This window comes from Manacus vitellinus, unplaced genomic scaffold (genome assembly GCF_001715985.3).
Source record: "Manacus vitellinus isolate BGI_N305 unplaced genomic scaffold, ASM171598v3 scaffold_32_pilon, whole genome shotgun sequence".
NCBI lineage: Eukaryota > Metazoa > Chordata > Aves > Passeriformes > Pipridae > Manacus > Manacus vitellinus.
In genome coordinates, this window is record NW_021940460.1 from 3,625,123 (window position 1) to 3,640,964 (window position 15,842).

Genomic DNA, 15,842 nt, shown 5'->3' on the forward strand with positions numbered 1-15,842 from the left:
TTCAGGGGACAGGGCATGCTTTGATTTTAATGAAGCCTTTTCTTTTCAGCTGCCCAGAGCTCTTTGGCAGTGAGAAGAGCTCGAGGGTTCTTCTGGATGCAAGAAAACAGCCACAGGCCCTGGGCAGTGAGGTCCAGGGAGGGATGTGGAGTCCTGAGAGGGTGGTGAGGCCCTGGCACAGGCTGCCCAGAGAAGCTGTGGCTGCCCCATCCCTGGAAGTGTCCAAGGCCAGGCTGAACAGGGTTTGGAGCAACCTGGGCTAGTGGAAGGTGTCCCTGCCCGTGGCAGGGGGTGGAGTGGGATGAGCTTTAAGGTCCCTCCAACCCATTCTGTGAGTCTGTGATTTTTTAAGTACTGTCCTATGTGTCATACAGAGATTTTGCCAGGGACACTGGGAGATGGGTGCAGTGCTGGAGTTGCTCAGGAGAGGTTGCCATGCAGTCAGCCCCTCTGTTACAACTCTGGTAAAGGCACCAGAGACAGCAGGACACAACAGTGCCAGCTTGGGCTCCATGAGGTGCTGCACAGCAGGTGCTGGAGAGGGTCAGGGTGCTCACCCTGTGCCAGCCCACGAGGCTGTTGTTTGTCAGAGCTTGGTGGCCTTGGTGGCTCTGCAGAGCCAGGGTTCATGAAGGGGAGGGGCTGTGGGTGCACACACATGGGTATGTCCACAACCCAAACCCAGCTAAAGCTGCTGAGCCTCAGAGCCCATCTGCTGGAACATCACAATTTATAAAATTATGCTTAATCAAGTCACTGACACAGAATGATTGAACTGAAAGCCTTGAGATGGTGCTGCCAGAAGGAGTGGTGGTTTCAGCCACAGGTCCTTTGCTTCAGGGGTGTCCTGGCCTGAACACTTGCCCTGTGCTGAAGGAAAAGGACACTGGAGGGGGTGCTGTGTGGAGCAGCCTTGTCCCAGGGATCAGCCCAGCAACCACAACCAAGAGGTGACACAAGAAAAGGAGCCAGGAGGTACATTTTAAATACTTTTATTTCTTAATTTACATAAAGGTATATATTTGGCTTATTTATCTTTTTTTTTTATACTCTGAGATTCACAATCAATTGCTCTTAAAAAATAAAATAGTCATTTGCTTCTGAAAGAAATCAGAAAACTATTTTATACTCCTCCCTTGTATAACAAGAAAAATATACTAATACTCCCATACATCACATAGTAAAAGTGATTGTAAGTGCTGGTTTACCAAACAATAAAGCAAATGGGGAAGAAAAGAAGCAGCTGGGACGGAGGGTGCTGAGAGAACTCTGCTTCCCAGAGCACAGCCAGTCTTCTGGGGGGTTTAGTCTCACCCTGAGGGTCTCCCTTGGCCAGTCTGAAAGGGGAGAGGCTCCTGGGGCCACCCAGACCTGCCCTGGCAGCGATGGCAGCTGGAGCCACTTGGGTTGGCACTTTGCTGCCTTTTGGGTTATTTTCTTGCCTCTCTGGGCAGTTCCTGCTGCCTCAGTTCCCCTCCCTGTGTACAAACCATTGCTTGGGCAGCGGTGCCAGTGCAGGATCAGCTGGGAGGGGGCAGTTAATGCTTTAGAAAATCCCCTTTACGGAGTGGAGGAGAAGAAAACCTTCTTGTGGGTCACTGAGGGCAACCTGGAACCTCCTTGGTGCCCTCTGGGCACTGCACAGACCCTGGTGAGTGAACCTGACATTGTAGGTCCCACAGACGAGGGGAACTGGGAGGAGCCTGAGCCTCCCTCTCCTAGCCTGGAACATGTGGGAGCAGGGATTCAGGGATCCCTTGGTGCAGGTAAGACTCATTTCTCACTCCCTTGCTTGCTCCCTTTCCCTCTTGTTCAACAGAGCCCACAGCATTTCCTTCAGAAGATAAAACCAGCCCCTGACAGCACCGAGCTCTGACAGGGACCAGGGCCTGTCACAGACAAGGACACTACAAACCACTTCAGCTCCCTTGTCATGGCTGACTCCAGAGAATTAATTTTAAGGAGAATTCCTAACCTCTGAACCTTAGCAGGAATGTTTCATTTTGTTGACAGTAAATGCTACAACAGAGGGAGCCTATTGGAAAAGCAATTTCGGAAATGTGGTTAATCTTCTTTGGTCTCTGAGATGAAATGACTGATTGTTGGGTTGCTTTTTGTTTCTTTTTAAACAGCTTAACAAGGAATTTCTTAACAGGAATCAGAAATTCATGTGCCTTTAAAGCCCAGAGTTTGGCTCCCACACTGCAGAGGCTGAGTTTCCCCTACCAATGTAAACAGTGGCACGAGGTGGGAAGTGAAGCATTGTTTGGGATTTGCTTTGCTTTGTTATTTCTAGCACCCACTTGCTGTTCTCCAGAGGATGCCCAGGCACTCGAGGAACACTTCTGGCTCTGGTTCTTTAGCTAAATCTTAGAGCTGTTGTTAAGGTATTTTGGGTGACAGAGCCTTTGCAGAGGAGTCCTGTGGGGTCTGAGGAGGGGGAAAGGCTCACGGGGTGACAGGAGCCACCTTTGGAACCTGCCTGGGCAGGGACTGGCTGTGGGGTGAGCACCTGGAATCACAACCATCCCCACTGCAAGGCTGTGCTGTAGGTCCCAGCACATCCTGGAAGGGAATGGGAGGTAAACCCAGATTTACCAACAGGACCTTCCTGTGTCTCTGGGCAACCTTGTGGCACAGCCAGGACAGCAGCTTCCAGCTTTAACCTGCATCCAGTCCCAGCCTGGCATTTCCTGAGCTGATTTAGTCCTGCTTGGAGCCCAACTGCAGCCCCTGGTGAGCCACGAGCACAGGAGGGGCCTCCCCCTGCCCGAGGTGTGGGCTGGAGGGGGATCTGACCTGCGGGACAGGGGTGAGCAGGGACAGGATGGGGAGCTCACAGAGCCCCGGGTGAGGCAGCCTGGCCTGGGCAGGGCCTGTGCTCTCTGTGCTCTCCTGCCTCCCCCACACTGCTGCAGCACCCCCCTGGCACAGCATCACTTTGGCTCGTGGAGGCCAAGTGCAGGGAGCAAGGAAACAAAACCCCAGTGAAGTGGCCCCGTGACACGTCCCTGCACTTGAGACTCGCCCAGTTCAGACACTGGCCTTGTCTGAAAGGTCTCAGACGCACCTTTGTGAAGGTACAGGTGACACCCCAGGGAGAGCACTTGGACAGGGCAGGGTTGGGTGTGCAGGAGCCCAAACGCTGCTCCCAGGAAACAGAGTATCAGCCACTGCTTTGGAACACTGACAGGGAGAATTAGCATCGACAGTCCGTGTGATATGGCAGCATGTAAACAAAGCACGAGGTCACTGGCACAGCAGTATTGCACTCCCAGGCCCGAGGTTCAGCCATTCAGCCAGGTGGATTTTGGTATTTTAAAAGCCTGTGAACCTCCCAGGCGAGGCTGAATTTGAAAACTCCAGAGCCCATAGGGATTTCTGTCCAACGTACTGGGCCTTTCTGTGACAACCACCAGCATTCCCAGTGCAGTGAGACTCTCTCTCCTCTGCCCATTGCTCAGCCTCAGGTGACAGGGAGGTCACCCACTGGAACTCTTGCAGGGCACTGAGCCAAGGAGAGCTGTGGACGTTACTCATGTCTGCTGTGGTTGCACAGGCAGCTCCAGGTTTTAAACGTTTAAATAAAAACTGTCTATCTAAATATATATATATATATCTCTCATCTAATGTCTTCAGCAGAGATAAAGCATCTTATGACATATTTAAATAAAAAATAATAATCTGAGTTGAGCCTTCAGTGTCAAAGCAAAGGTGATGTACAGAACGGGTCCCCAGCTAGTGCAGTCGGTGGGTGTGGGAGTGCTGGCAGAGCAGCAGCATTCCATAGGACACCAGTCCTACAAACCATGTGGACTTCATTGGCTACAACCAGAACCATGTACACAATCTACAGTCACTCACGTGGGCAGCACGTTTTGGGTCCGGGGGCCGGTTGCTGATGCCCAGAGGAACAGATGTCCTTGTGCTGCAGCAGGTCCCGTGTCCCCGCCTGCCCTGCTCCATCTCCTGGTGCCTGACCCCGCAGGCTGGAGTGGGGGGGATGGATTTGGTGCTGGAGAGCCCCTCGGGGTGGTGTGGGGCTGGAGGATCCACTGGGATCCAGCACGGAAGGGCTTCGAGCTTGAGATTGGTGTGGTGGGAGCAGAGTCCACGTGTCCTTTCCTTCGGTGGCACCTGGGAACGGGGAAGGGAAGGGGGTTAATGGGGAAGTCACTGGGGTGGATTGGTAAAGGTGTATCCCAGCTTTGGGGCAGGGCCAGCTCAGAGACCCTTTGTCTCTGTGTGAGGAGGGCCAGCAAAGCCTGCCCAGGGTGGAGGCAGCACTTTGGGATGTGCTGTAGCTGTTTGGAATGGGAAACGAATGCCCTGTGATCCAGGCACAGCCTCCTCCAGGAGGTGATGAGCAGCAGGTGCAGCTCCTGTCTGCAGTATTTTGGGGCATCAACCATGTCCTGTTTGCCAGGTGTGGAAGTACAACTGTTCCTGATGAAGCAGCTCAGCAGATTACAGGGATGTTTTTGTTAGGCTGTTTTTAACCCCCTCAGTTTATTGAAGAAAAGAGGCACTGCCTCGTGCCTTAAATTGTCATTTTCCAACCTGCTGTCCCTTGGAGGGCCCAGCAGCACAGGCCAGCTCTGGCTGCTGCCAGGGCAGAGCAGGCACTGCTGGTGGCCCAGGTTGGCTTTGAGGAGCCACTCCTGCACTCTGGGGCCTATCCAGCAGCTTTCCAAGGTAACAGGGCAGGGATAACCAGTTCTCTTACTACAGGATCTCCTGTCAGAGGGTCTGTGCTCCATGTTATGCAAGAAATTGCCCCTGACCTTAAAAATCAGTGACTGCTCAGTTACAGAACAATTCCCTATGACAATGGCCTGGTTTATCTCAACCTGCACAAAACTAGACCAAAAAAGAAGAAACTGCAGTTAAAAACCTTGCTGTGCCCAGGACCCAAGTGGTCACTTTTATAAGGCAAGTCTCAGCAACACCATCTTGTATTTCCTCCCAGATTTGTTGAGCGTTTTGTTTTCTAAAAAAACCCAAAACAAACATAAAAAACCAACCCCCAAACTTTTATCTCAGAGCTACTGATAAATAATAATGTGTGAGCACACATCCAGCCCAGAGCCTGCAAGCTCCTGGCAGCCCTATCCCAGAATCCACTCCCCTCTGTGGAAATAACACATCTGCTGTGCTAGAGATTGTCTGAAATCTTTTCCCTCAAAAGGCCATTCTTAAGTGTCTTACTGAGTTCTGATTTTCTGATTACTCTTTCAGTGCATTTAATTTATGGGGAAAGAAATCTCCTCTTCAAAAAGTTGCTTTGATTAATTCTGGCTCCAGTGAAGTGCTGGGAAGTGTTTGTGACTGTGGGGGAGTGATAAGGACAACATGGACACGAGGGAGAAGGGAGGGCAGCAGGAAGGGGATGGTCCCTGTGGCTCAGAGTTGTCACCCTGGATTGAGGGTGGCAGTGGGGACAGTCCAGCAACAACCTGAAAGATCAGGTGCTGCCAGAAAACAAAGGTTTGGGAGAAGTTAAGAATGGTGGTTTGAGGGCAGCTGGTGCTGGACCCAGAGCAGGGCAGCAGGTTTGGGAACACCAGGGATGTTCTCAGTTCTGGCTGGGACAGTCACACCTGCTGCTGGTCGGGGGGACAGAGGTTACCTGGTCTCACCTGCTCAAAGAAGGGAGCACCAGGTTCTGGAAGCAGCTCAATACCACAAAGGACATTTGAGGTGACCCCTGGGTTCCCCACTCTTGATTTCCTCTGGTTTGAAGGGAGCAAAGGTGCAGACCAGGGCTGGCTAAGGAAACTTCTCTCCAATAATGAGGAAAGGAATGGGTGGGCAGGGGGCTTGGGCCACAGGGGCAGCTTGAAACCTATTGCTGGTTTGGGTCACTCACCGTCTCAGACTTTCACAGAGGCTGGTGGCATCACAAGTTGGTTCACCCTGGGGAAGGGAAAACAAAGGTGTCATGTGAGAGCTGCAATCAGCAAAGAAACAGGTGCCCAATAACCTGGGGGATCCAGGTTTCAGTTGCTTAACAGCGTCTAAAGGAGTGGGACATGAACAACTGTCCTGCACAATGGTATAAAGCTGAAACCCTGTCACACAGGGCTGTCTGACAGCAGCCCTGGCAGTGGCTGGAACATGCCAAGTTGACACTGCTGACATGGATTGACAAGGATTTGGGAAGGTCCCAAAGGCATCCAAATGTAGCGACTGTTTCCCCGAGCCAGAACAAGAGTGTTTGTGCAGTGGCTGGTGCTGTCCTTCAGCCTGACAGCACAAATGTAAACAGTCACCACTGATAAAAATTAAATTAAATTAGGAGAAAAGGATCTGTCTCTCAATTTTTAGCTCCTGAAGGCCTGCTGCTGTTCTGGACACCAGTTCCCAGGTGACGGACGGCACCCGGCGGGGTCTGCAGTGTCACCCCAGGGACAGCTCCTGCTGTGAGAGGATAGCTCCTGTCTGCTCTGTGGGACCCAGGCACAGCAGCAACAGTCCTGCAAAGTCCATCCCTTGGACCTGCTCCTTCTCCTTGCAGTACAGGCCCTGGAAAGTCCAGCCTTCCTCTGCAGCAAACACCTCCCCTCCCCACGCTGCTCGTCCCTCCCGGGGCAGTAACTCAGGGACAGGAGCCCTTTGGTGAACACAAAGGGCCCTGCTGGGGCTGTGACACAGACACGTCACCCTTTGGGACCTGCTCTCTGTCTGGGATGCTCAGTGACCTCAGTGGGAACACCTGGATTCTTACAACAGCACTGGAAAACCCCGCCTTGCTCACGGACCTGCCTCGCCTTCACTGTCCAAGGGCTTGACCCAAAGGCTCTCCTTGGGCAAAAGGAGTATAAATCTGAGGCACAAAGGGAGAGTCTTCTCCTGACACTGGGCTCTGCCAAGTTGAAATAGGAACCAAACTGAGCCAGCAGTGTGTTAGAGCTTTGCTGTCACGTGCAAAAGCAGCTTCTCTCTCAATCAGTGAAACACTTGGGTGGACAGGGAACATCACAGAGACCATCACTGCCCGAGGCCCTGCCAGGTGGGAACTCAGCAAACATCAGCCTTCTTTGAAAGGCTGGTTCACTAAAACTCACCTGGGGCTCTTCACCACACTTTGTACTGACCCTGGACACTGGTTTTTGGCTGAAAAGGTCTGATGCTGGATTCAGACACGTTCCAGGATAAAAATTAACCAGTGCTCAGGGCACACCTTCCAATAAATCTCTGCATCAGGGATTGGCCCAGCTCAGCCCACAGCTCCCAACTCCACACCAACCCCACAGGAAATGTCTCCAAGGTGCATAGAAGCCTCTGTGCCTTCTCTGCCTTTCCAGGCCATAAACTGAAATATTTCTGATGGAAGAGCTGACTCAAGTTCCTTTGTACAATCACCATTCCTGGTAACCCCACTGCACTGGAAAATCACATTGCATTGAACACTGTAGCTGTGCTTTGGTAGCAGAATTCATCAGAGACAAAACACATTACCTGGGAATGCTACAGCCAACTTCAGAGGTAGGAAGTAAGTTATGGTGTGTCATGAAACTGTCACAGAATACTAAAACTCCAGAGGTTTGAATGTGCCAGAATGTTTGGAAGTCATGTCCCTTAGCATGTCATTCCACATTCTTACAGGATACAGAATATACACAGAAAAAGTTAGTTTTGCCATGATTTTGGCACACAGAACCCACCTGCACTGCTGATGGGTGAACCAGAAATACACACAACTTCCAGGCTTTTATTACTTATAGTTCAGCCTCCTATGGGATAAAATGTACCTCCCTTTTATTTTAACACATTTCTCTCGAGTTCTGCTTTATCTCTGTCTCACAGATGGGAACAGAGGCCTGGAGGGGCTAATCCTGAAATGCATTTGGAAGATTTCACGGGAAATTGGACCCCACGTGCCTGGAGAACCTGCTGGGGAGAGAAATGACTTTCAGGGATCACACAGGAAGCTGGTGGGCAGAAGGGAGAACTGAAACAGTCCCCAGGTTTTGGTCAGTGCTGTCCCCCTCCCCTGTGAAGGCCGAGCTGCTCCCGGCTCAGGCACAGCCCAGGTGGGGATTTTGTTTATTTTCTTAAAGCAAACCCACCAATAATAAACTTTAAACTCTCTTAGGTGGCAAAATGTAGTACATGGGCTTAAACTAACAAGGCTCAAGAGCATCTAAATCCCTGATTAAGTCCCACTTGTCTTTCTAATAAAGATAATCCCCCACTGAATGGACCTGCTTCCAACCAGTGAGATCTCACCAGCATTGGCTACTGAATTGTTCTGTTTTCTCTGCAGTGTTTTCTTAAGATTGTGAATGTTTTCATTCCTTGAAGAGAGCAGGGTGGGATCCAGTCTGTTGTTTCCTGAGGGGGAGGAAACTCACCCAAATTGCCTTTCAAGAACAGAAGCTGCACAACTTTTCTTGGTGTTGTTTTTTTTTATGGGCTCCTCCAGCCGTTAAAAATGTGGCTGATTCCCTCTAACCCTCATCACTTCCTCTCCTGTCAAACCTAAATATTTCTCCTAGATCCTATCAAACCATTTCCATGTAGTGTGACAGCACCTATAATTCTGAAGTATTTATAAGCCTGTCTGTTTAATATTAAACTACATGCTCCAGAGCTGTTAAATATTTATGTTATGTAAAATGGATCTAATTCCACAGCACCTCAGCTGGTCAGAGACCTGCAGGAGGAAAAGACAGCAAATTTAAGATAACAGATGAGTGGCCAGGATTTTTTACAGGTCAGCTCTGCTCTATTTCAGGATCTGGGCAGGATTATTCTCTGAATGCTCTGTCCCTTTCAGCCAACAGCTGATGGAGGTTCCAGCACTGCTGGGCAGCCCCCAGGGACTTGAAAGAGCTTTTGCTGCCACATCCAGTGCAAGAATGTTCTGCTCCAGCTGGGCCAGCAAGGGGGAACCCCAGATCTCCCTTCCCACCTGTAGCTCCACCTGCCCCAGCAGGTCAGGGGGAAGCTGTGGGGAGCAGCAGTGGGATGTGTCCCACTGCCTGGAGTCTGAGCCCCAGGGATGTGTCACCTCTGTCCACGAGCTCCAACCCCAGCCAGGAACAGGTCAGGAAGGAGGACACAGCCCAGTGTGTGCAGCACCACCCTGCCCAGGGCTGCAGGAGAAAGGCTGTGCTTCCAGAGAGCTGCTGGGAATGCTGCCAGCCCTGTGAAAGTCACGTTTCACACCCCAGTTAAACACCACCTGTATTTCAGCATCCTGCAGCTTTCCCAGAGCCCAGTTTTCCTGCTATCTAAACAAGCCAGGCTCTGGATTTTGTAATTGAGAAACATATTAGGAAATAATGTCCTGATTTTTACAACCTGCTGTACTTAACATCACTTAACTTTTACAGCCAACAGTAAAATGCTTTGGTGGGGTCCTTCTGGCCTGAAAAGAACTCATTTTTTGAGTTACTGAGCAGGAGTTTTTGAGTATTGACTTTTTGAGCAGGGGCTTGTTCAGCAGACAGGAATGTTGGGGCTACAGGGGCAGCTGGACCACTGGACTTAGCAATTCCTGCCTGTGATTAAGGATCCCTCTTCATTTCACTGGAGAGAATTCTGTGTTTCTGATGTATTGTGCAAACATCAAATGCCTGTTAGAAGCAGCACTTTAGGAAGGGATACAGGTGGACCAGCCTCCAGCAGATTCCTCCCTGTCTGAACTTCCTCAGATGTTTCTGGGGGGGCTAAACCTCTCCAAAAGGCCCTGTGAACACACTGAAACCTGAAATTTTAGGTAATCAAATGTTTACTCAGACTGACATCCTTGAAAGGTAACGGGGGCTTTATGGCCCTAACCTATGAAAAACAGGGAGTTCAAGGTGGGGTGTTTTTTTTGGCATTAAGGAATGAGGGGCAATGCCACCCTCCACCCGTGCCCAGGGATGATGAGCAGCCCAGCCAGGTGCAGTTCTGTGCAGCTCCAGCTGCTGAAACAGCAGCATTCCCATCCAATGTTGGTGTCTGAGCCTGTGCAGGGAGAACAGAGGCCAAGGAGAATCATTGGCAGCTCCACACCCGTCTGACTTGCAGCTGTAAGAGGGAATTTCATCAGCTGATAAATGAACCCAGGAAGGTACTTGCACAGGAGGGCACTGCTGCTGTTGTCACTGTAATTCCTGCAGGCAACAGACCAAACAGTCGTGGAGCAGGAGAGCTGGGAGAGCTCCAGGAGGGGTTTCTTGATCTTCACATGCACACAAACTCCACCAGGGAAGTTAAGATCCACAGGCAGGAGTGATGCTGACAATGTGCCCTCCCTGACATGAGAGCACAAGGGCAGCTGCAGCTGGAAGGAGCAGAGACCACTCAGGCAGAGGAGCATAAAGTGAATTTAGGCACTGCACCAGCCCCCCCTCTGAATTCCAGCTGTGGCTGGGACAGGGGGAAGTGTCAGGAGGTGTTTGTTTTATCCACTGCCTTGTTACTGCAGAGATCAATCGCCCTGAATAAACCCTGGCTGAAGCCAATTGCCAAAACACACACACGTTTTAGTGCACAAAGGAGGGAAGTGGAGCCAAACTTAACAGCCCATCCCACTCCTATTTTCCATCACTGTCAACACCCTCATCAACACAGTCAGCTTGGGGGGACAGAATGCTCATTGCAGCGACCTGCCAGCAATAAACAGGTAACTCAGGACCAGGAAACTCCTGAAGAACACAACCAGCCACCCCTCAGACATTATCACACCTCTCCCGTGCTCTCCACAGACCCTCCTGCTTTGTCTCACTGCGGAGGGATGTAGAACTGCATTTCACTGGGATTTTTCCACGTTTCCCCTGAGGTCTTTGAATCAGTCAAACTCCACTAAACGCTCCGAGTTTCACCCAGCCCTGCCCAGTGCCAGCAGGGGAACGCTGTGGGGCTGAGCTGGTGCAGAGATTTGTGCCCCTGAAACAAAGTCCATGGCTCTTCTCCCCTCTCTCCCTGCAGGAACCTGCAGAGATCTCTCAGCTGGGCTCTGCCACCCTCCTGATGCCACACACTGCTCCCAGCCCTGCACCACCTTTGCACCAGACACTTCACACAGAGCAAACCCAGCAGGCTGGGACTCCAGGTCAAGTATGTACCTTTTACACCCTTCACTGCAGGGTTTTTGATCAAGCAGAGCAGAAGGTACCCGTGGGAGCCACTGCTGTCCTGCAGCTGGAAGGAGATGGCTTTGGTTCCCTGCTCCACAGCAGAATTCCTGGGATGCTGAATAAGCTGCCGGCTGTATTTGTGCCTCCAACTCCTCCCTAAAACACAGCTGCACAACATCAACCCTTAGGACAACCTGTTACCTCCTGCAGGAACAGCCAAACCAAGGATTGCTCCCAGAGAGCAATCTGACCTCAGGCTGGTTTGATCATGAAGTCAATAACTCTGGGACACAACTGGTGAATTCCTGCAGAACCCTGGGCTCGGAGCAGCTGGAAACAGGGATTGAAAGGGCAGGTGCATGAAAGGTGAGCAGCAGTGATACATCAGCCTGGAGAGGTCCCACTGAGTGGCACAGGGACAGGGCAGCACAGCTAAAAATAGCCCATGCACTGAGCTTCCTGATGCATCCTGACAGGTTATCCAGCCTCCCAGGAGCGGGCTGTCACTGGAGCTGGGGTCAGTGTGCTCAGGGGAAAGAGTCACAGAATGTGCTGAGCTGGAAGGGACCCACAAGGATCACCAAGTCCAACCCTCAGCCCTGCACAGGCCCATCCCCAAGGGTCACACCATGTGCCCCAGAGGATCAGCCAAACACTCCCTGAGCTCTGGCAGCCTTGGGGCTGTGCCCACTGCCCTGGGGAGCCTGGTCAGGATGCCAAGGGAACACTTAACAAAATCCAGCAGAGAATCCAGCACAGGAGTCTGGAGCAGGAAAACACTGCCCACTGTGGCTGCCACCTGTGCCCACTCACCCACCCAGGGAGGGGCCTGGGGCTTTGTGCCCCTCCAGCCCCCATGCCAGGGCTCAGAGGGGAGCTGGTGGTGCCCACCCCCCTGGCAGAGCTGCCCTTCCCTGCCGGGCAGTGCCACCGGCCCGGGCTGTGCCCGGCGGGAGCCCTGTGCTGGGGGTGGCAGCTGCTCCAGCAGCTGCAGGAGGAAATGAATTGGCTCAAATCCCCTTTTCCTCCTGCACATCAGTGGCTTTAGCAAAGGCAATATGATCATCATGGACAGCAAGTACAGCTTTCCCTCTGTCGGGCTCAGCCCCTTAAAGCTGCAGACAATGGGAGTGTTTTCCATCTGCTCCTTTCATCGAGGTGCTGATTTGCCTCCAGAGGAAGAAATGTGGGGCAGCTCCTCTTTTTCCTCTTTGGCAGATCTTGACAGAGCAGAAAACTGGCATAAAGGAAAAATCAATAACCTGTCCTGCTATTTTCCCAGGCAGCTGCAGCAGAACAGATGTGAAAACGAGCAGTTAACAGCACAAATCATGGTCCCAAGGACCTGGGTGGAAATGAACTCTGGGAAGATGTGGGTCTCAAAACCTGATGGGCTCAGAATTAAGGTGAGGGGATTTCTCATGCCATGGAAGATGTGGATAATATCATACTCTTATGTCCACTGAAATAATGGAGGAAGGGGGAAGTGGAGGGTCTTACTTTTTTCTTGGTATGATTGAAAGTGAAAGGGGGGAAAACATGACATACAAAGCAGGTATGATCTAATTAAATCTTGAAACAGAAAATCCTGTTGAACTTCCTTTTGCCACTTGATTAGAAACATAATTCTTATCCTCCACAATAACTGCCTCATGATACAGCTCTTTTCATCAGTCTCTGAGCTCCCAGGTGTGGGGAATCACAGAACCATGGAATGGTTTGGGTGGGAAGGGATATTAAAGCTCATCTTGTTCCAACACCCTGCCATGGGCAGGGGCACCTTCCACTAGCCCAGGTTGCTCCAAACCCTGTCCAACCTGCCCTTGAGGCCTCAAGGAACCATCCCCATGTTTCACAAGCCCTGTCTGCCACATGATGATGGTCTGGCAGCACCTTTGGGAAAGACCAAGCCAGAGCACTTAAACACTCCTTACTGGAGCACTGGAAGTAACACTCCAACAGTTTAGTCCCTGTTGCTCCAGGAGATGCTGTCCAGGCCGTGCTGGGTTTGCCTGGGGTGGAGTTATTTTCCCTCCCAGTGGCTGGTGTGGGGCTGTGCTTTGGATCTGTGCTGAACACAGGGCTGATAATGCAGAGATGTTCCTGCTCTTGCCAAGCCAGGGCCTTCCCTGCCCCTCACAGTGCCACACCAGGGAGGGGCTGTGTGGAAACTGGGAGGGGGCACAGCCAGGACAGGTGACCCCAACAGACCAGAGGGATATCCCAGACCATGGGACATCATGAGCAGTACAGAAAGTGGGAGGAAGAAGGAGGAAGGGGGTGGGACTTTGGGAGTGATGGAGTTTGTCTTCCCAGGTCACCTGTGCTGGGGCCCTGCTCTCCTGGAGGTGGATGAGCACCTGCCTGCCCATGGGAAGCAGTGACTTCATTCCTTGTTTTGTTTTGCTTTGCTTGTGTGTCCAGCTTTTGCTTGCCCTATTAAGCTGTCTGTATCTCAGCCCAGAGTTTTCCAGCTGATTATCTCCCTGATCCACTGGTTGGGGAATGAGTGAGGGGCTGTGAGGGGCTTGGGGGGGTTAAACCCTGACCCAAGCACAATTGCTCTAACACACCCACAGTCACAGCTTGCCAAAAATCTGCCTTGCAGATTGCTCCACAAGAAGGGCTCATTGCTGCTGATAAAAGCCAATACCTTTGTAAAATGCTCTGTGATTGTGACAGGCTTCAGGAAACACAGAGGAGGGCTGAATTTTTCATTATTTCTTCCATTTCCTCGTGTCAGAGATTGTTTCTGGCTTGGAAAGCTGCCACCCCCTGCTCAGTGCTCCAGTCACCTGCCTGGGATCTGAGCAGGTTTTGTCCCTGGGCCAGGGCAGCCTTAGCAAAGAATCTGTCTCAGTGAGAGCTTAAAATCTCCTGCATGGCAAAGTCCCTCCATGCCAAGAGCCCTCCTTTGCAAAGCCAATGGACATGCTGAACCCATTGGTAGCACATGATTCCCAGTGCCCCTTGAACTTTGTGGGCCTTCAGTCCTGTTCCACAGCTGAGGAGCACTTCAGGACAGCTCACAGCACACAGGCAGCAGCCAAGGCAGCAGCAGGACTCCCAAGCAGTTTTTGATCTGGAGCTCCTGGAGAAGTGAGTTTTGCCTTCCTGTAACTTCAGGCACCCAGAGAAATTCCATTCTTGCTGTGGGACAGCACTGAAGCAGCTGGGGGTAGCCTAGGAATATTGTTTTCCTTTCTCCGTGGCACAGGGGATTAACCTTGGAAGGTCAGTATGGTGGGGAATCGATGGGTTTGGAGGACCCAGAGCTCTGCCTGAAGCCTTTTCCACAGCTCGTGGGTGCCCAGAGCTGTGCCAGCACCAGCTGGTTCTGTCCTTCTGCCTGTGCTTAAGCAAAGCTCCTGCTGCCAACAATTAACTCCAACAGCATATTTCAAACACCAGGGGCATTCCATGTAAGGACCACAATGAGCTGAGCTGGCTGTGAACAACCAAACTGGCCTCTGACATGTTCCCAACCTGCAGGAAACCCACAGGGTGACTGAAGTGACAGAACAAAGCAGAATTTGTTCTGTGTGAGACTGTATTTTCCATGTGCATGACACCAGCAGCTCCCAACTGGAGCAGCAAACCAGCACTAAAGTTCAGCCAGTCCCAAGCTGCTACACTCTTGTATTTGTTGACTCTCTTTATGGAGTTACAAACTCGGCCAGTAAACAGGGGAGAACAACCAACAGCTCTACAAGCAGCTTTTCCCACCAATAATAAAACTACTTACACTTTCACCACCTCTTCCCTTCATACTCTCAACACTCTGATTCCATATGAACCATCTAATGGTCTAATTTTGTTCCACATGCAGTCTGTGTGTTTTTCATGCCACTCTTGGATACTCAAAACACGCTCTTTGCCTCTCTCCTTCCACCATCACAGATCCCCTGCATCCTAATCCAGGCTTTCTGCTGTAAATTCACATGGCTTTAAAGGCCAAGGTCATCTTATCTGGGCTAAAAAAGCACTATGGGTTTCTAGCTCTGCAGGAAATGTTTAATTATTGTTCTTTTGTGAAGTGAAAAATAAACAAAGCGATGACATTCCCCCCCCAAGCAGCTGAGTATCAACAGCCAGTGAACTGCTCAAATATCCCTCTGGGGGAGTTGTTAAAATCCACTTGCTGCCTCTAAAATCCTCAAATCCAAACCCTGCTTCAGTGCAGGACTGAGACATCTCTCTAAACAAAGACTCCAGCCTCTTAAAAACCCTTTGTGATACATTTTCAACTGTTTCAGAGAAGAAATATTATTTCTGGCAATGCAAACCACCAGAGGGGAGCACACTCTGTGTCAGTCCAGCTGCCACCCTAACACCTGTGACACTGGGAATGGAGGGGACCCTGGGCTTTGCTGGCAACAACAGGTCACCTGGTGGGTCCTTTCTGTCTCTGTTGCCACAGAGAAATCAGAGAAAAAGGAGGGCTGACAACTCTGCCAGTCCTTCCCCTGCCCCACATAATAGGATCTGCAAAGCAAAAATAAGGTCAGACACTTTCAAATTGCTGCAACAGGAGAGCTGGGAGATCATTTTATATCTAGTTCTGCAAAAGGCTAAAAATAAGCCTGATGTGAGGCAGAAGAAAGAGCCTGAAAATGGATTATTCTCATTTTTCCTGTAATGCAATTTGCAGCTGTGCTGTGTTTAAGACAGCAGAAGAGGTGTCTGGACTAGGGATGGTTCTTTTTGTGGCTTGTGCTTTCTCCTCTGTAAAGAATATTTTCCTCCTAGTGTTTGTAGCCACCACTT

At 51.0% G+C, this 15,842-nt stretch overlaps 1 protein-coding gene across 1 annotated transcript in view; it reads right to left on the reverse strand.

Annotated features, from left to right (window-relative positions):
* Positions 1-2,908: 2,908 nt before the first annotated feature.
* The window catches only part of SPNS2 (sphingolipid transporter 2), a 93,495-nt gene continuing 80,561 nt past the window's right edge, over positions 2,909-15,842 (reverse strand). Inside the window, exons 12-13 of the mRNA XM_025895542.2 lie at positions 5,870-5,916; positions 2,909-4,137 (exon numbers count right to left, since the gene is read on the reverse strand). Coding sequence (XP_025751327.2) covers positions 5,874-5,916 — 43 coding nt within the window. The 3' untranslated portion in view covers positions 2,909-4,137; positions 5,870-5,873. The remainder of the gene's footprint in view (positions 4,138-5,869; positions 5,917-15,842) is intronic.